Genomic DNA, 20,419 nt, shown 5'->3' on the forward strand with positions numbered 1-20,419 from the left:
GCTCTTCAGTCCCTGCCCACTGATATGGGCAGCCTGTTCCAGACCTTGACAACCCTTTGGGGGAAGAAATTGCTCCTTGTGTGCAACCTAAACCTCTCCTGACACAGCCTGAGGTTGTCTCCTCTTGTCTTGTCACTTGCTACTTGTGCAAACAGACCAACATTGCAAGTCTCTGCTTCACTGATGGCTCTTGAAGGAAATCTCTATGAAATACTGCTGTTGAAATCATAAAATCCTGGAATGGTATGGCTTGAAAAGAACGTGAAAAACCATCAAGTTCCACCCCCCTGCCATGGGCAGGGTCACCTTCCTCTAGACCAGGTTGTTCAAGGCCTCCTCCATCCTGGCCTTGAACACCTCCAAGGAGGAGCTAAGATTAGAAATGCAAGATGAGATTTAATCTTTCTGAAACCTCTTGTCCTTGCCTTCTCCCACATGGCAGTGATGAAGTTGTCAGGTTTTCTCCAAAGTTTTTTTTATGGCCTTCAATAAAAAAGGTGGCAGCAGTTGCCCAGCTTAATCCTTGGTCAGGGTAAGTGAATCTCAAGCTGCTTGAGCCTCATTTCATTTGAATTTTAGGTGTAGCTGAATCCAGCTTTGGCAGTGGCTCTGCTCACACTTGAAGCACCTTTTTCAGTGTCAATCAGTAACAAGCCATGACTTCAAATATAAGTAAATGACTAGGAAGGACTAATTAAAAGACTTCAAAAGCTGAGAATCTCCAGTCTTGCTTAGTTCTGGTGCATCATTCTTGCTGTTGGTGGGAGGAGAGAGGTCTACTTTTGAAAGCTCAGCATTCAACACCAGGCTTAAGATGGATATTAGGAAATATTTCCTCACTGAAAGCATTGGAGTAGTCTGCCCAGGGTGGTGGTGGAGCCACCATCCCCGGAGGTATTTAAATGGCATCTGGACCTGGTGTTTAGGGACCTGGCTTAGAGGTGACCTTACGTTGTTGGGCCAAAGGTTGGACTGGATGACCTTGAAGGTCTCTTCCAACCAAAGGTATTCTGTGATTCTGTAACTCCTTCATTCTCTGTGTTTTATTTCCTGCCCTACCTAATATCTTGGCAGGTAATTTGTAGGTCCCTAAAGCGTGACTGGCTGCTTCAGAATCTTAGAGCCACAGACTCCTTTGGGTTGGAGAAGACCTTTAAGATCACTGAGTCCAATGATTACCTAGATGTACCAAGTCTGGAGCTAACTTACACTGTTTTAAGCTATTGCTTTGACACACACAGGAAGGAGATGATGAATCCTGTAGTAAAACACTGTACTTCCAGGTTAGGGGCTAGGAAATACTGACTGTAAATGCCTTTCAGGAAGATGAAATGTGCACCACACAATTAGTGAAATCAGATGAAACATGAATCAGGTTGAACTCCATCTATATTGGAAAACAAAACTACCAATGGGCTATCAAGGAAGTGAAATCACAGTAAGAGTATTCCCTGGGTAAGGAAGACAAATGAACTGAAGGTTTGAGACTCACACTTGGTCTCTGAAGTGAGAAGTTTAATTCCCATCTCTAAAATGTGGGGGTTTTCCTAAGGTCAAAGTAGGTCACATGGAGTAGTGGCACAGGAGAGAGCTGAAAGTTAATATCTTCCTGGTCCATTTTCATAGAGTCACAGAATGGTTGGGGTTTGAAGGAGCTTTAAGGGCTATCTAGTTCCAACCTTCCTGCCATGGGCAGGGACACCTTCCACTAGACCAAGTTGCTCAAACCTGGCCTTAAAGCACCTCCAGAGAGGGGGCATCCATGACCTGCTTGGGCAACATGTTCTAGTGTCTCACACCCTCACTGGGAAGAGTTTCTTCCTAATATCCAGTCTAAATCTCCCCTTTTCCAGCTCAAATCAATTCCCTCTCATCCTATTACTGCAAGCCCTAGTAAAAAGTCCCTTCCCAGCTTTCTTGTAGGTCACGTTCAGGTACTCAAGACCTCTCTAAAGTCTTTTTCTAAGGTCTGTTTTCTTGGCCTGACATGGCTGTGCAGGGCATGAAGCCCCAGGCATTCAGTTTGAGGATAAGAGAGGGCTGTGAACACTCAAACCTGCCGCTCAGATGTGGCTGGGATGGTCTCTCCTGCCAGGGAGGAGGAGAGCTGGAGGAAGTGTGAGCAGTTTGAAAACACATAGCTCAAATCAGCAACCCCAAACTTCAGAGTCCCTGTTGGGTTGTGTTCTTGGCTGTTGCTGCCCTACTGCTAAATCAAAATGAGTCTTGGTTGCTTATTTCCACAGCTCTAGAAGAATTCCTGTCACTGCTCTATAAGGCTGTCCTTTAGGTTGTCTTAAGAAGTGTCTTTCAGGTGGTAGGGTTGTTTGAAACAAATGAGATGTGAGATAGTGCATTTAGATGAGTTAGGTTTCCTAATTGTGAGCCAGCAGGCAGATGCCTAATTACAGACAACATAAATATATAATTATGGACTGTTGGAAAATGTATATTATTTACTTGATAGTGGCTTTGCCAGATGCTTGACAGTGCATTGCTGTGAGATCTGCTCAGATAATTGTGAGTGAGAGGGTCACTGGTCCTGTTAATGGGACACTGTGAATCTGAATTGGACTTTAGTGCTCTTGTCTCCCAAAACCTGCTGCAGAAATGGTTGAGGGCTGGGAGAAGGAGACTTCTGCTTGATAAAAAACAATCTCTGTGGTAATATAAAATAATGGAGACTATAAAAATACCATTTATGGCATCAGCATTCTGCCTTAATTAAAGAACTGAATAGATATTTATGCTCATGCTATAATTCACATTTTACAATGGTCCCACAATTGCAGTAGGCCTGTACACCAGCAGCCTAACACTGGCTGTTCCTGCACTGGGGACTGCTGCACAGTGAATCTCTGTGGGGTTTGTGCCCCCTCAGCCCTTCTTGAAAATGCACAGGAGAAGTGGAGGCAAGGGAAAAGCAAGGCTATGCAGCACAGGGAATGAAACCAACTACAGCTCTTGAGACAAGGAGAAGATGATGGGGAATGAGAATCGACTGCATTCAGTTTTGGGTGCTGCACTCCAAGAAGGATGTTGAGGTGCTGGGGTGTGTCCAAAGAAGGTCATCAAAGCTGACCAGTGGTCTAGAGCAGAAGTCTTGTGAGGAGCAGTTGTTCAGCCTGGAGAAAATGAGGCTGAGGGTAGACCACCTCACTCTACACTTCTCTGAAAGGAGGTTGGTGCCAGGTGAGGGTTGATCTCTTCTTCCAAGGAACAAATGTTAGGACAAGAGGAAACAGCCTCAAGTAGCACCAAGGGAAGTTTAGGTTAGACACGAGGAACAATTTCTCCTCCAAAAGGGTTGTTAAGCCCTGGCATTGGCTGCTTAGGGCAGTGGTAGAATTCCCATAGAATCAGTCAGGTTGGAAGAGACCTCCAAGATCATCCAGTCCAACCTATCACCCATCCCTAGCCACTCATCTAGACCATGGCACTAAGTGCCTCGTCCAGTCTTTTCTTGAACACCTCCAGGGATGGTGACTCCACCACCTCCCTGGGCAGCCCATTCCAATGCCATGTTAGATGTAATGCTGAGGGATGTGGTTTAGTGGTGACCCGGCAGTGCTAAGAGTTGGACTCAATGATCTTGAAGGTCTCTTCCAACTCAAATGATTCTATGATAACGCTGTAGAGTGGCAATTCACTGCCTTCCAAGGTTCAGAACAGAGTTAAAGGTTGGACTGGGTGATTTTTGAGGTCTCTTCCAACCAGATATATTCTGTGCTTCACTTGTTTGGTAGTTTCTCCTTGCTCACTGTGACAGTTTGAGTGTTCCCCACCCCCCCCACACACTTTAGAAAACACCCAGAGTAGACTCAGTCGACTCTGGAAATATGAATGAAGCTTATATTTACAGCAGCACAATATACAAGCAGATATATACAGTATATACAGTTATAGACAGAAATATACAATGTAAAAGGTAATACAGACACACAACTCCCCTCCCAGAAACCTGAGTCCCCAGGAGGGGCTCTCAACCACCCCTGCACCTTCCCCCTGCCCCTTTCAACCTTACCCCAGTCCCAAGGAGGAACAGAGGTTCAGCCAAGAGGTTAGGAAGCAAAGATGGGTGGAGGGTGTGTTAGAGAGATGCAGCTCAGCCAGCAGCCCAAGCCAGAGTGAGAGAAAATGGCAAGAGTGTTATCTAATGTTTTTATTTCTTCTTCCCATACCCCTCAGCAAGACGGTGAGGGAAGTAGACATCACCACTGTTTTCCTTCCACAGCCTGTAAGCTAGTTCTTCCCACCAAAACATTCTACCCTGCTTCAAACTAGCACACTCACCAACTACACAGCTTAATTTCAGGCTATTGTGCAAATGAAAAACTTCTGGGTTTAAAAAGCAATTAGAGAAGTATCTAATTAGATGTTAGACAAAAATCTCCCTCTTGACCAGACCCAGCACAGCTTGGGAGTTCTCCTGTTTGAGTCCAGATTCCCACTTCTCCTGTAAGATGCTGTGCAGGTGTATGTAAGAGAGAGCCCTAAATAGAGGTTCTCTGGAACCTGGAGCACTTCCTCCCTCTGCAGGATGACCCATTCAGGTATGGGAATCATTTGGCAATTTAAGAGCAGCTGGGCAAGTCCTCTCCTCCCTGCCCCTGCTTCTAATTAAGTAGGGTCCAAACTTCAGCCGGGTGACAGGCAATCAATTCTTTGAGGACAAGCCTCATGACATTTCTCCTTTACATTTCTTCTACCCAGAAATGCCTTCTTAAAAACAGATCTTGACCAAAACCAGATGAAATGGGGAGATGCCTGCAGAAGGCTCTTTGATGTGCTGTTGGAAACCATAAGGCCTGTTCCTGAGATAAGTGTGATGACTCAGAACGAGGACTTGATGAATAGTAGCTAGACATACTTCAGGATTTGTGGCTTTTCAGCTCTAGGAAGTCATTCATTTTCCTGGCTCCTGTCTTAACTAGACTTATTCAGATATGCTTAATTTTGTAACAGAAGTTTCCCTTTTAACAGCTTACTATCTGTCAAATAGGGCTTGAAAAAAAATACTGAGACACAAAATGGTGGAGGACAGCAGATGCTTAGTGTCCTTTTAGGGGACAAGTTGTACAAAGGCTTTAGACACACCACAAATGGATATGCTGCTGAGAGGCTGGAGTGTTCTGAAAGGCCTCTCAAGATTATCTGACTTGGAGTGTAAATGTTGAATGTACAGGCAGTGACAACACAACATAGAATCATAGAATCAATCAGGTTGGAAGAGACCTCCAAGATCATCCAGTCCAACCTATCCCCCAGCCCTGTCCAGTCAACTAGACCATGGCACTAAGTGCCTCATCCAGTCTTTTCTTGAACACCTCCAGGGACGGTGCCTCCACCACCTCCCCGGGCAGCCTATTCCAATGCCAATCACTCTCTCTGGGAAGAACTTCCTCCTAACATCCAGCCTATACTTCCCCCAGCACAACTTGAGACTGTGTCCCCTTGTTCTGTTGCTGGTTACCTGGGAGAAGAGGCCACCCCCCAGATGCTATTGATGCTATTTAATTTTGAGTTCTTGTTTGTTAGTCTCCTCATAATTGATGAGATTCACAAAGCAAAATTAGATGGGGCAGGTTTCAAGCATGTAACTCTGGGTTGCAAAAGAGAAGGAAGTTTCATGGCAGAAAGCATTTGTCGAAGCATGCCTTGCTTCATGGTTTTGTCAAACTGGTTTTCACAGAATCAGGTTGGCTTGGAAGAGACGTTAAAGATCATCTAGTTTCACCCCCCCTGCCATTGGCAGGGACACCTCCTCAGCCTGGCCTTGAACAGTTCCAGGGAAGTGGCCTCCACAACCTCCCTGGGCAACCCCTTCTAGCGTCTCACCATCCTCACTGGAAAGAATTTCTTCCTAATCTCCAGTCTCAATCTCCCCCTTTCCAGCCATAGTTCATTCCCTTTTGTCCTGTCACTATAAGCCCTTGTAAAAAGTCCCTCCCCAGCTTTCTTGTAGGCTTCTTCAGGAACTGGAAAGCTGTTCTAAGGTCTCCCCAGAGCCTTCTCTTCTCATTTTGCCATCCTGTAGGTATCTGAATGTAGCTGGCCAGTCCGACAGGCACCCAGTCTGCACAACCTCTACGCTGTCTGTAAGAACATGCACAACTGGCTTCAGCAGAACCCCAAAAACGTGTGTGTCATCCACTGCATGGTGAGTACACCAGGAGCTGACACATTTTGAGGGTCATACTGCACACAGCTTGTCTGGAGTCTGTGTGCAAAGATGGTGATGGTTTGTGAAAGAAAAAGAAATGTAATAAAGATGTGCCTCTAGAAGGGGGCTTCATCTTCCATGCACAGCTAAGCTGGAAGACCTAACACTGAATGAGAGGCAGAAATACAAAACAAAAGAGGTCATAATCATTCTAGCACTGAACTACTGAAGGTGAGTAGTAAAAAGGGTTGATCTTCACCCAAGAACCAACCATAAGAGTTATCAGCCTCCTATGTCTTTTTAAGTTGCTGTAGGACAAAAACAGCCTCCAGACTGAAGGTAACTAATGGAAGCTGGGAAGCAAGCACAGAGCTGGAATCCTGTCAAACCTTGCAACTGAGATTGCAAAAGTCTCTTGCTGTCACCACTTGACTGAAGCACTCCAGTTGCTTTTTGGTCCTCTTCATCCATCACAGCTGAAACGGTTGCTGGGCTGTAGATAGGAGGCATGAGGATGTGATTCTGCATGATTTGTAACCTTTCCTGTTGACAGCAATGCCCAAAAGGAGAGTTCTGTTCTGCTCCTGCAGCCTAAATTAAATCTGGGAGGCTGTCAGCCCTGATCAGCATAAACTGTAAGGCACAGAGGAAATGACTGATCCCAAACTGCACAGAGCTCACAGATGAATCTGGCATTTCTGCCTTGTGAAGCTCAGCCAGTGGCTGTGGGATATAAGTTCCATTCAAATGGCAATAAAGATCCACTTGATACCTCCAGTTCTGGAAATCTAGCTCAAGAATCCAGTTCCTTTGAGATGTGAAGGACAAAGGGTCTCTGAACAATGGCTATTGGTTTCCAGATAGCCACAGAAGCTGAATATTGAACCCTGCACTGCATTTTTTTTTATTCCTATATATTGGTTTTGTTTTCCCTTTACACTGAATAGTGCACAGTAAAATCCTGTGTAATTCTACAGCTGATTTGCAGTGCTTTAAGAAGTTAACTATTTAATTACAGAACATGACAATGTCCATTGCCTCTACAAAGCTATCAGAGATAGATTGCTCCTCTGACCACTGAATTTCAGCCACTTGTAAATAGCAGTGTAGCCAGGTTGAAGTGAGACAAAACTCACCCGGGGTGCAAGGGATACTGCAGCACCAGCCACAGCAGCCCTTTACCATGGCTGTGATTTATTGAGACAGGGAGTCCTTTCAGCACTTTCTACAAAGTCTGCAGGAGTCCTCTGAGTTTATATGAACCTGAGATATCTTTTCAGAAGCAACTGGCAGGGACTAAACCTTAGCAAAGCAGATAGTGTGTGCTCGGGCCCAGCAGGTTAGTGGGGTCTGGGTCAGCTCTGGCATGGCAAATCCTACAGTATGATTGGAGTGCCTAAATGGTGTGAAACCAAGCAATTGCAAGATGCCTGTATGCCTTATGCTTCAGACTTTGAGGGTGACCACCTGGTGGAGCAGTAGGTTCCCCACTTCTTCCTCAAAAATGGGTCTTGACTTTTAGAGTCTTCTGTCCCACTCTAAGTGGGAGACAAGCTGGGTGCGTGGTACTCCAGGGACACTGACCAAGTTCTTATACCCATCTCTGCACCACAAGTGTGCATCCAAATCTGAGTAGGTATCAGACCTGGATTCTGGTGGATGGTGATGGAAGGGCTTTTTGTTTGTTTGGCTTGCCAGAGCTGGGGTATGATCCATGTGGCTCACCACCTCGTGGTCCTGGGTATAGCAGGGACCCAGGGCACTGGGGATACTTCTGTATCTTCGGACTTATCAACCCAACTCATCAACAAACCTTACCCCATAATCAACCTAAAGAAGACATAGAATTGTCCCAGAGTAAGTGATCTGTAGGTTCAGGGCTGTGGGGGTATTTGGTGTGGTACTCTTGGGTTGCCTTTTTTGTGTGTGAACTCTTCTCTGTAGGTGGAACTTCTGTTAGATAAGTGTCTGCAGCTGTGGGATGGATGTACTCTGGCCCTTGTGGCCAGGTACAGATCCATGTTTGAAACAATTTCAGCTTAGGAGCAGCCATGAAACACCAACATCTGTAGAGAAAATGTACAAACCCAAGTCTAAACCTCATCTTTGGCTGCTTATGGAATATTAACTACTCTGTTGCAGGCCAGTGCTGCTCACTGGAGTCCTAGGTGTGAAGTAACAGAACACAGGAGATTCCTCATCATCTTGCCTTCTCAATCCTGGTCTTTCTGGAGACATTTAATGTGATTGAAGGAAGAGTAGAGAGTGTTCTGATGAAATTGCAATGATGTCTCTGCTGCTGACACATGTTTCTCTTCCCTTGCCCTTTGTGTTAACAGGATGGCCGTGCAGCCTCAGCAGTTCTGGTCAGTGCGATGTTCTGTTTCTGTCACCTCTTCTCTAATCCAGGCCCTGCAATGCAGTTGCTGAACACAAAGAGACCTGGAATTGTGCTGTGGCCATCTCACAGGAGGTAGAGTATGCTGGCTAAAGGCTACGAAACAAACTGTGGTCCTCATGCTGCAAACTGCTCCCAGCAGAACTCTTGCCACGGTGCTTAGCTGTGACAGGTCTTAACTGATGTTTGTGGCCACTTCCATCTTACCCACACTGATACAGTCTCATAGTCATTAGGACTGGAAAACACCTCTAAGATCATTAAGTACAACTGATGGCCACTAAACCATGTCCTGAAGTGCATCATCTACAAGTGTGTTGAACACCTCCAGGGATGGTGATTCTACCACCTTCCTGAGCAGCCTGTTTCAATGCTTGACCACTCTGGCAGGAAAGAAATTTCTTTACAACATCCAATCTGAATCTCCCCTGATGCAACTTGAGGCCATTTCCTCTTACCCTATGTAACAGTAATAGAGGAAAAAAAATGAAATACTACTGTGGCCTTGCTCACTAGTTTGGAGAAGCTGGTGATCCTTAAGAGGATCTGGGTGAAATCCTTTCCCCATGTTCTTCATCCTTACAGGAGTTTTCAGTGTAAAACTATCTTTACAATTTCCATTAACAGAGGAGAAACTGCATTTCAGAGTAAACTAAAGATACAATGTATGTAATAATGATGATCCTGCTGGACATGACTCTAAGTCATTTGCTAGCTGCATGTAAAATAGAAGGCAAACTTCTACTTGTGAACTAGGAAAAAAATTGCTCAGCATCTTCTCTCTCAAGGTGAGGAGAAAAGATCTTCAGCTCAAAGCTGAAGGGCAGCTTCCTTCCTCTTGAAGACTGAGAGGGGATTGTGTCAACATATAAGCTTCTAAAGGGTGGAGGTCATGGGGATGGAGCTGGGCTCTTCTCAGCAGTGGCCAGGGATAAACAAGGGGCAATGGGTGCTAACGAGAACCCAGGAGGTTTCACTTGACCTTCTGGAGAAACTTCATCATTGTGAGGGTGCTGGAGCCCTGAAGCAGGCTGCCCAGAAAGGTTGTGGAGTCTCCTGTTCTGGAGACTTTCAAAACCCACCCGGGTGCATTCCAGTGCCGCTTGCTTTAGGTGTGCCTGCATTAAGGGGGACTGGATGAACTCTGGGGTCCCCTTCTGACTCCTGTCTTTCTCTGACTCCAGAAATGGAAGTGCAGATTTAATGTTAACTATGAGAATGAGTACATAGAAACTCCAGTCCTGGAACTGTGATAGAATCAGAGTTTCACTTGCATTTCAAGGTAGACTTCAGGTGCAGAATGAGAAGTGGTCATCTGGGATGGAGCCCTCAGTAATGGCTTTCTCTTTCTGCAGGTACATAGGATACATCTGTGATCTAATAGCAGACAAGCCTGTCATTCCTCACTGCAAACCACTTACTATCAAGTCAGTCACCCTCAGCCCAGTGCCCTGTTTCAACAAGCAGCGGAATGGCTGCCGGCCCTTCTGTGACATTCTCAGTGGGGAAACCAGAATCCTCAGCACTGCCCAGGAGTATGAAAGAATGAAGTGAGTTGTTGTGATCTCCTGCCATCCTTAGGAGCTTTGTTCAAGGAGGCTTTCATTTTGCTCTCACGTGCCCAATGTCTGTGCTGCAGAGGGAGTGCATTTGTTCAGTTCATGTCTAGTGTCAGACAAGTCAGTCTGAAGTTGTCATGCAGTGAGAGACCTTCGCAGAGATGGTTCGGTGCTGTGTTGGTTTCTCCTGGGAAATGTTTTTCAACTAAGTCTAACTCTAAGCAAAGCACTCAATGGATCTTCTTGGTGCTTGGCCTGGATGAGAGCTTTTATGTTGTCATTGATGGTTATGGCATTGAGAAAGGGAGCTTAACTGAGGATCTCCTTCTCTTCCCTTCAAAGAGAATACCGTGTGCAAGAGGGGAAAGTCCTCATTCCACTGGGAGCCACTGTCCATGGAGATGTTGTTGTTTCTGTCTACCATATGAGGTCAACCATTGGGGGACGCCTTCAAGCAAAAGTAGGAGCTCAACTTCTCTTGCATGGCAGAGGCAGTGTAACTAAGAGATGGCTAAAGATAAGGTCTAAACATGCTTGTGACACTTGTGATGAAAGCTTCTATTCTTAGCAGTAGACACAACAGAAAATTTGATCGAAATAAAGGCCTGCATATAAAGAAGTCTGTGATGCCTATGGTATCTCCTAATGGAGGTGGTGTCTACTATAGAATGTAGGATCCTTCCAGCTGAGGTAGGAGAGAGAAAGTGTCCATCAGTAACTAGCTCAGGGCAAACCACCACCAAAGTCTCTAAAGAGATGGAAGGAGATTTTCTTGTGCTTGGATTAGAATGACTTACTTGAGCCATCACTGGTGCGTGGCCTCTGCATTGCTTGCTCTAGAGCAACCTTCACTGGTTTTGGTCACTGGGGGGAAAAGGGCAATTTCTGTGGCTTAGTCATTTGGGCAGCCTGTTCCAGACTTCGACAACTCTTTGGGGAAGAAACTGTTCCTCATGTTCAACGTAAACCTCCCCTAGTACAACTGGAGGCTATTTCCTCTCATCCTACCACTTCTTCCTTGAGAGAAGAGACTGACACCAACCTGGATCTAATCTCCTTTCAGGGAGTTGTAGAGAGTCAGAAAGTCTCCCCTCAGCCTCATTTTCCAAGGCTGAACAACCCCAGTTCCCTCAGCTGCTTCTCACCAGGCCTGCTCTCCAGCCCCTTCACCCTAACCCTTAAGGTAGATTTAACTCTGTACATGTTAGGGCAATTCTTCTAATGTCATGAATTTAAGGTCTTGCTCAGTCTGCTCTGTTTTGTTTTCAGATGACCAACACACAAATATTCCAAATTCAGTTTCATACTGGATTCATAGCCCTGGGAACAACCACACTAAAATTCACCAAGTAAGTATTTCAAACTGTTCATTAATCAAACCTGCAGTGTAAAAGCCTTTGGAAGGCTGAAGGGGAACATTCCCAGATGAAATGGGAAAAGTCTGTCTGTGTGCACTTATTGAGAGACTTGATACAGTTCTGCAGAAATAGCCTTTCCTTTTTAACTGTTCCATTTGTCTCCATTTTAGACCTGAACTGGATGCCTGTGACTCTCCAGACAAATACCCTCAGCTCTTTCATGTTATACTGGACATAGAAATACAGTCTACTGACAGGCAAACTGAATTAACTCCCCCATGGGAGAACTTCACAACGAAAGACATCAATCCAAGCATTCTCTTCTCCTCTCATCAGGAGCATCAGGACACTCTTGCTTTGGCAGGTAAGAGCTGCTGTACTCAACTCCTGTGCTCAGCTGCTTGCTGAATGTAGTTTTGCTGGATTTTATTGATGTGGTGCTGTGTGCTGCAGGTAGAGGTCCCACAGATTCACCCCAGGATAACCTAAGAAATGTTGGACAGAGTGCATTCTTCTCATCTCTCAGCTGGCAAGGTATGCAGACTTGGTCTTCAAAGTAAAATCTACTTCAAACAAGAGAGACAGCTCTCTTTCTCTGTCCTTCCTGGAGCAGAGTCATGCAGAAGGATCTGACTGTAACCTGTCTTTCCGGTTTGATCACAGGGTATTGCTGCTCACACCTTTATGTTGGGATGTAGTGGGCAATAATTTCCTACAACATCCTCCTCAGACTTGGCCTGTCTGTGCTATATGTGACAATTACTGACATTGCTCTACTGTAGAGCTTCACTGGAGGCCTCCTTAATGCAGCTTCTTCCTCATGTTGTGTTACCTACACAATGCTGTGAGAAGGTAGCACCGAGAGTGTTTCCCTCAGAGGCATTTAGCAATCCTAGAATCACAGCATCATTCTGGTTGGAAGAGACTTTTAATGTCCAAATGTTAACCCAGCATGGCCAGGTCACCACTAAACTACATCCCTCAATATCACATTGCATGGCTTTTCAATCCCTCTGGGGATAAGAACTCCACCACTGCCCTGGGCAGTGGGTCCAGGTCTTGACAACCCTTTCCATGAAGCAACTGTTCCTCCTGTCCAATCTAAGCCTCCCCTGGTGCAACTTGAGGCTGTTTTCCTCTTGTCCTACTATTTGTTCCTTGGGAGATGAAACCAAGTCCCACCTGGCTTCAACCTCCTTTCAGGAAGTTGTAGAGAGCCAGAAGGTCTCACCTCAGCTGCCTCTCCTCTAGGCTAAAGTCCCAGGTCCATCAGCTGCTCCTCATGGGACTTGCTCTCCAGATCCTTCACCAGCTTTGTTGCTCTTCTCTGGGCCCACTTCAGCCTGTCAATGCCCTTCTTGTAGTGGGGGCCCCAAAACTGAACTCAATACTCGAGTTGTGGCCTCACTAGTGCCCAGTGCAGGGAGGCAATCACTGCTCAGCATCTGGTCACACCATTGCTTACCCAAGCCAGGATGCTGTTGTGTTAAAAATGCTCAACACCATGAAAATCTCACAGCACTGCTGAATGCAGCATTCCTCCTATGGCTGGAACCCAGTGTAAGAGATGCTTATAGGCATAATTAGGAAGGTGGTTGATGTCATTACTCACTATAAAGGAGTCAGAACCAAGCATCCTGAATGCTTGGTTCTGACCCAGAAACTCATTCAGTTTGTACCTCTAAGTAGTTGATGACTCTTCAGGCTTGGGGACAGTCAATGACCCACTGTCTATGATCTATAAAACTGTCTCCTTCAAATACAGACCAGCAGAGACTTGAATCTTTGTAGAGGGCTCTTATTGTAAAATCCAGCCAAACACTGTAGTGATGTTTTTGGTAGCTTTTTGTTCTGTTTGTAAGCTGCTTTGGACAGGACCTTTTGTGATGACAAAACTAACAGCTATCTAATTTTATTTTTAATCATTATTTAGATCAGAAATCTGACAAAAGTAGCTCTCACCCCACCTCAGAGGATCGAGCAGCGTTGGTGCATGAGGAAAGCGAACAGTCAGATGACGAACTCTTGTCCCTTTCCAGTCAGCACAGTAATGCCAGTGGTGACAAGCCTCACGGGACACCAAAACACAGCAAAAAGCAGCAAGAGCCTCCAGCACCACCTCCACCTGAAGATGTGGACCTGCTGGGCCTGGATGGTAGCCCTATGAGCAAGAGTTTTCCCTCGCAGCCCACTGCTGCCCCTTCTAACTCAGACTTGCTGAATGATTTGTTTGGGGGTGGTGGGCCAAGTTCTCAGCGTCAAAGTGGACAGCCTGCTGCTGAGGAGGTCTTCCATGTGGGGGGACCTGGATCTGTACAGTCAACTCCTCGGCGTTCTGCAGCTTCAGCATCCCCATCCCCGTCCCCAAGAGTGGGAGAAGGTAATAGTGGCTATGCCTAGTGTGTGATTTGGTGGGGCACACACGTTGAGAACTCCACCAGGGTCATCTGTGGGATGTTGAATTCCTCTTGGTATGCTCATTTCATGACAATTAATTGCTGTTGAGAGGCCCCAAGAAGCCATCCAACTTCTCTGCTCTGAAACAGGAGTTGATGCCTCTTCACATTTAAACAAACCAGATTAGTTACTTAACTCTCTGAAGTCTTTACTGTAACAAAGAGGACATGAAAGAATCATAGACTGGTTGGGGTTGAAAGGGACGTTTAAAGGTCACCTAGTACAACCCCCATGCAGTCAGCAGGGACACCTGCAACTAGAGCAGGTTGCTTTGAGTCCCAAACAACCTAACTTGGAATGGTTCCAGCAATGGGATATCTACCACCTCCCTGGGAAACCTGGGCCAGTGTCTTGCCCAACCCAGCGTCAAATATTTCTTCTTTCCTCTCCGGTCTGACTCTCCCTCTTTTAGTTCAAACCATCCCCTTTGTCCTGCTCAAAAATACATCCCCAGCTTTCTGATCAGCCCTTTTAAGTATTGAAAGGCCACCAGAAGATCTCCCTGGAGCCTTCTATCCTAGTGGTTGTGTTGATGTAACAAGACCCTGCAAACACAATCTACTTGTACTGCAATTTGAAAAGGAGGGAAGAGAGGGACCCTAAGGACTGCAGGTAGGAAAGGGGAGAAAAATACACATTTCAGGGGAAGAAATCAGGCTGCTTATATAGAGAGAAGGTTCATTTTCCTGTGGCTGTTGTATGTTGAGTCTGAGAGCTTTGGCCCAGGGTGTGAGAAGGGTGTACAGACAAACATCTTGGAAGACAGGAGAGTGCAGCATTAGCGCTGGAAATCGATTTCTGGATGTTGTTACACTTTGCAGGACCAGGTTGTGGTGCTTGAAAGGACAAATATCCCATAGTGTCCTGGCTTGCATTGGAACAGAACTAATTCTGCTCACTGATTTCACATTTTACTCCTAAGCCAGGAAAGGAGCTTGTGAGATAAGTGAAGCCCAGTAATTTTTTATGTATCCTACGCAATGAGTAGCATAAGTAATGAGTAACATCATGAACACAAGGCACAGCTTCTCTGGACTGTGCCTTTCTCACAGTAGTATGTTTTGCATCTCTGTTCTGGATGCTCTTTACCTTAAATTTGTTGGCAGGTAAGAATTTGAGAGACTTCAAAGGGGTTTCTTTTCCTGATTTGGCTTGCTGGGCTTTTTACATGAAAATGGAGTGGTGGCTGGGGAATGTGTGGAAAAAGAATCATAGAATCAACCAGGTTGGAAGAGACCTCCAAGATCATCCAGTCCAACCTATCACCCAGCCCTATCCAGTCAACTAGACCATGGCACTGGGATTTGGAACAAGTGAAGTATTGTAGGAAAGGTACCAGTTGTTTCCCAAGGCTGTTTCAAAATGATGTTCCTTTCACCCTTGACATGCATAACCTTGGACTGTGCTCAGGTCAGAAGAAGCAGGAATTGCACCAGAGTGCTGACTGACTCCAAGCTGGTCTTCACCATCCCTTTATCTATTGGCAGTATGCGCAAGTTGAAACTTCATCTGAAGTATCTAAATAGCTAAATACTCTTTTGTCTGCTTGTAAATTCAGCCCCTATCCTTGGCAACGACAGCTGGAATCAGCTGATGTGTTGCTGTGATGAAGCCATGTGGGTCTCTAGATCCCCTACAATTTGGCTAGAGAGAGGCCTGATTCATAGAATCATACAATGGTTTGCATTGGAAGGGAAACTAAGATCACCTAGAGCCAACCCCCTGCCATGGGCAGGGACACTTTCCTCCAGATGAGATTGCTCAAGGCCTCATCCAATCTGGCCATGAACGTCTCCAGGGAGGTGGCACCAACAACTGCCTTGAGCAACCTGTTCCAGTGTCTCACCACCCTCACTGTAAAGAGCTTCTTCCTTGCTTCCAGTCTCAATCCCCTCCTCCTCACCCTGCCATTACAAGCCCTGGTAAAAAGTTGCTCTCCAGCCCCCTTCAGGTACTGAAGGGCCGCTCTAAGGTCTCCCTGGAGCCTGCTCTTCTCCGGGCTGCACAGTCCCAGCTCTCTGTCTGTCCCCACAGAGGAGGTACTCCAGCCCTCTGATCATTTTTGTGGCCTCTTCTGGACCTGCCCCAGCAATTCTGAGTAAGGACAGCCCAGCTCTTGCACAGTTGCATGTTGTTCCCTGTTTGGTATCTGCAGGCAGTAGGTGGTCTTCAACACCAGTGCCTTTTCCCTGAAGCTTGTACATTATTAACTTGTACTTGTTTGTTGTACAAGTTAATAACTTAGGTTTTGCAAACCTGTTTTTGCAGCCACTGCCTTTGATCCGTTTGGAAGTAGCCCTAAGCAAACTGGTCCAGATCTCCTGGGTTCCTTTCTTGGTTCATCATCTGTCCCTGGTGATCCTTTCCTTCAAGCAACAAGAAGCCCTTCACCAACAGTGCACAGTGATCCCTTTCACATGGGTAAGAAAGTGAAGCCCTTTTGCTGAGTTTGAGCGAATGTGAAATGCTGCTTTGAAATAACGATGGAGCCATTAAGTACAAACTACTGCTCACCATAAAATGACTCCAAACCACAGAAACCCCACTACACAGGGAAGAGCTTTTTGTTTCCAGGCTTAGAGCTTTATTCATAGTTTGAAGTATGGTAGGATGAGGCTAAGTTTTACCCAAGCCTTTTAATTAATAAGCTATTTGCACACATGAGGATCAAGACCATGGAGAATGTCTGCCTGCACCTTCCTGTGGTGAGGAGATCTCGTTTGAACCAAACTGCCATTAACTGAGCTAAATAGAGCATGGCATATTAAGCCTGTTAGAGAAAACACATGTCCTTTAATGATTTTAGTTACAGGCATCTGTTTTCTTTACTTCTGGTGGTAACACTGGCCAAAATCACAGTTGAATGTGACTCTTAATTGAAGAGGAGGTTGGTTCTTTTTTGTCTTTATTGGACTTTTTTCTTCTGTTTGAAATGTTTCTTAGTTGTCTCCTTCTCCTACATGTCAACATTTATTTTAACTTTCTCTGAAACATGTTCAGATAGGAATTTGTTTCCCTGATCACCCAACACATGTTCCTCGGGTGCAGCAGTCTCACTAGAAAGCCAAAACGACAATGAAGAGGAGTAGTGAGCTGTTGGCACTGCTCATGTCCTTGCTCTGCCAAGCCTGGGTAATGGATATTAACTCTGTGAGTCAGATAGTTGGGTTGCACTAGGAGCTGACCATGCTAATGAAAAGAATTTCAGTGGTGTCCCAGCATGATGAGGTATTAAATTACCCTGCTAGTGCCTACGGATTAATGAAATGCTGGCAGGGTGAGCTGCATAGGCCTACAGACTCTACTTGATACAAGGTTGAAGGAAGGACTCTGTCTCTTTTGGTTTATGTCTGTGGGCTGCTTTGCTTTACTGATTTGCTCCACCTTTATCCTTCACATGTAGGATATTTGCTTGGGTTGAGATGTTTTCAGAAACACAAATCCCTTTGTGTTATTCTGGTGGTGAGGTTTTTATAAGTACATAAAGCCTCTGATACCAAGCTACCATAAACTGAACATTGCAAATCTGTCCTTCCCCACTCACCTCTATCATATGAGATGAGAACTGCAATGTTAGGAGTTGGAAGGAACCTCACATATCATCCAGTCCACTCCCCCTGCCAGAGCAGGATCACCTAGTGCAGGTCACACAGAAATGCATCCAGGTGGGTTTTGAATGTCTCCAGAGAAGGAGGCTCCACAATCTGTCTGTGCAGCCTGTTCCAGGGCTCTGGCACCCTCCCACTGAAAAAGGTTTTTTCCTTATTTTCATGTGGAACCTCCTCTGCTCCAGCTTGCACCCATTGCCCCTTGTCCTATCATTGGACATCACTGAGCAGAGCCTGGCTTTGTCCTCCCAACACTGCCCTTCACACCTTATAAACATGAATGAGGTCACCCCTCAGGCTCCTCTTTGCCAAGCTAAGGAGTCCCAACTGCCTCAGCCTTTCTTCATAAGGAAGATGTTCCATTGCCTTCACCATCTTTGTGGCTCTGCACTGAACTCTTTCAAGCAGTCCTCTGAGGTCCCCAGAACTGGACATTAATAGGACAAAAAGGTTCAATGTGTAATGCCCATCATGGGGGAGTTCACTTTGAATTGGCAAATGGTAAGTGGACACCATGCTGCCTCTCCTGCTATGTGTCTTCTCTTCCTAGACATTGGGTTATGTTGGTTGTGCTGTGGTACTTGGAGATATTTACATGTAACCATTCTGCTTTAGCTTCTAGCACACCAACAGTTTCCATACAACCAGATGTTTCCAGTGGTTGGGACTGGCCCAACAAACCAGGTATGTGTCATAAAAATTCAGGACACTTCATGAAAAACCCTTAAGGAGCCTTGAGAGAGGGGAAACAACTGCAGAGAATAGATTCCCTCTTACTACTGCTTAGTACTTTGCCTAACAGAACTGTAGCCAGTTTGCTATAACTGGTCTCTTAGCCATCCAGGTAAGGATCTGGCTAAACTTTTTTCCATTAAAATAAAAGTTTGGGCTTTTTTTAACCTCAAGAAAACAGGTTCTGAAGCAAAACAGGTGGTTGGTGAGCATGTCCATGGCTGTGTTTCATTCCAGCATAGAGCCATGAGAAGGACCTGGAAAGTGCTACGCATTCCTGGGATGCTGCCACATAGCAGCACACTTCTTTCTAACCTTGGAAGAAGTATGTTTGTCCTACCAAAAGTTGTTTCCCAAAGGCTTCTAGTTCTTAAAATACATGTTTGTCATAATTACTCTGTCATCACAGACAGTCTAGGGAACATTCTTGTTGCTAAGCCTAATTATGAGTGGGTGTGCAACCAGTCTGGGCCAAGACTGAGTTGAGACTGCTAAGGAACCTGACAATAGTGCACTTGATTTTCATTTTATTAGCAGTCTTCCAACATCACCTAACTGAGCACTGGAGAAGTAAATGAGTTATTTTCTCTTTCATGTGAAATGGTGTTTTTTTTTTCCAGGTGGCATAGGAATGGGAAGTAAGTCAGCTGCCACCAGTCCTACAGGATCCCTCCACAGCACTCCCACTCATCAGCCTAAACCCCAAACACTGGATCCGTTTGCTGATCTGGGGACCCTTGGAGCAAGTTTAGCAGGTTTGCACCTCTTATTTTAAAATTCATTTCAATGTACCTGGAGAAATAGCAGGAGCAGGCTGGCACGTAGCTATGGGTCTTCTTGGCCTACCTGCATGCCATTGCTGCTTTCAAGCTTTCCCTTCTGCTTGATTCTCTGTAAGCTTTCTTAAACCTGTGCTTTTACTGATTCTTCATCAAAAATCAGCTAAGACCTTGCTGGGACCTTATAGGGTACCTGGATTGCAACGTGCAACCTCTGTCTCCTAAACCTAAGCAGTTTCTGGCTAAGGATGGTCTGTGTTTAACTCCAACTGCAGAATTATTGCTACAAAGCTTGGAGCAATGTCTGAGAGCAGACTTTGGCTCTCCAAAGCTTCTGGGGTCTTTGAGGAATTGTTTTCTTCTAGACTTGACTCAGTTTTATTCTTTGTGAGGAAACCTGTGGAACATCACTAATCTGCCTCTCATTTGTAGGACTCTCCAAAGGTGGAGCCTGAACCCAATTTCTTCTGCACTTGGCTACAAAAGCACCTTTTTTGCCTGACTGCTTAGACAAGCATTTTCTCCTTGCTTTATCTCAGGCAACAATCAGCAAACCCTCAGTGTCAGAGCTAAAAAAGGGCAGTTTTGCCAAATTATCTATTTTTTCCTCAAACCCCAGCACGTTGGCTTCTCTGGCTCTCTTTCTTACATCTGTGACTGCCCTTGGCTCTTGGAGAGCCTATGTGATTTGATCTGATGTTTGTTTTCTCCTTTGCGTCAGCACCAGCATGGTTCTGGAATTAGGTTTCCCAGTCCCCTCTGCTGGATCACCAGCTGCTCTGTAGGAGCAAAATACAAAGCATGCCAAGACCCATGTCAAAAGCCATCCATGTGCTTTTAAAACAAGTATTCTGCAGCAAAGTTTAGGGACTTCAAAAACAAATGACACCCACAGGATATTCAGCCACATTTTCATTGCTCATGACTAAGTCAAAAGCACTCAATCCAGTTCCCATGACACATTTCAGAGCTCAAAGTTCAGTGTGGATGTTAGTCTCCACTAAAGCCCAACTGCTGTAAACCTCCCACCACAAACTGAGCCAGAGGATCACTCCCTGAAGTGCTAAGGTGCTGAAACACACACAACTCCGTGGGATAGTATGACACCAGGGTAGGGTAAAGAGATGTTACTGCAACATGTCGGCCTCATGTTGCCACCATGACACACAACAGCTGTGATGCCAGTTAGCTGCATGCTCCCCCAGTGAGCTACTACTCCAGCTCAGGTGCTTGTCTTTCCTGTTGCTGCTCTAGAAGTTGAAAGGTTTTGCTTGACGCTGCAAAGATAAGTTTGTGGCAGAGCTGAAAACAGAAGCCAGTTGTCTGTGAGGGATGTTGTTTAGGTTCCCTTTTGAGAAGGCAAGA

The 20,419-nt window shown here is 45.6% G+C and overlaps 1 protein-coding gene across 3 annotated transcripts in view; it reads left to right on the top strand.

Moving 5' to 3' along the window:
• The window catches only part of DNAJC6 (DnaJ heat shock protein family (Hsp40) member C6), a 61,683-nt gene that overhangs the window by 34,297 nt on the left and 6,967 nt on the right, over positions 1-20,419 (top strand). For all 3 annotated transcript variants that reach the window (XM_064147429.1, XM_064147428.1, XM_064147427.1), the window contains 11 exons: positions 6,038-6,160; positions 8,503-8,636; positions 9,917-10,111; positions 10,463-10,580; positions 11,390-11,469; positions 11,649-11,842; positions 11,932-12,012; positions 13,412-13,858; positions 16,204-16,356; positions 18,159-18,227; positions 18,896-19,030. In XM_064147429.1, the coding sequence (XP_064003499.1) occupies positions 6,038-6,160; positions 8,503-8,636; positions 9,917-10,111; positions 10,463-10,580; positions 11,390-11,469; positions 11,649-11,842; positions 11,932-12,012; positions 13,412-13,858; positions 16,204-16,356; positions 18,159-18,227; positions 18,896-19,030 (1,729 nt within the window). The remainder of the gene's footprint in view (positions 1-6,037; positions 6,161-8,502; positions 8,637-9,916; positions 10,112-10,462; positions 10,581-11,389; positions 11,470-11,648; positions 11,843-11,931; positions 12,013-13,411; positions 13,859-16,203; positions 16,357-18,158; positions 18,228-18,895; positions 19,031-20,419) is intronic.

This window comes from Pogoniulus pusillus, chromosome 8, assembly GCF_015220805.1.
Source record: "Pogoniulus pusillus isolate bPogPus1 chromosome 8, bPogPus1.pri, whole genome shotgun sequence".
Classification (NCBI taxonomy): Eukaryota; Metazoa; Chordata; class Aves; order Piciformes; family Lybiidae; genus Pogoniulus; species Pogoniulus pusillus.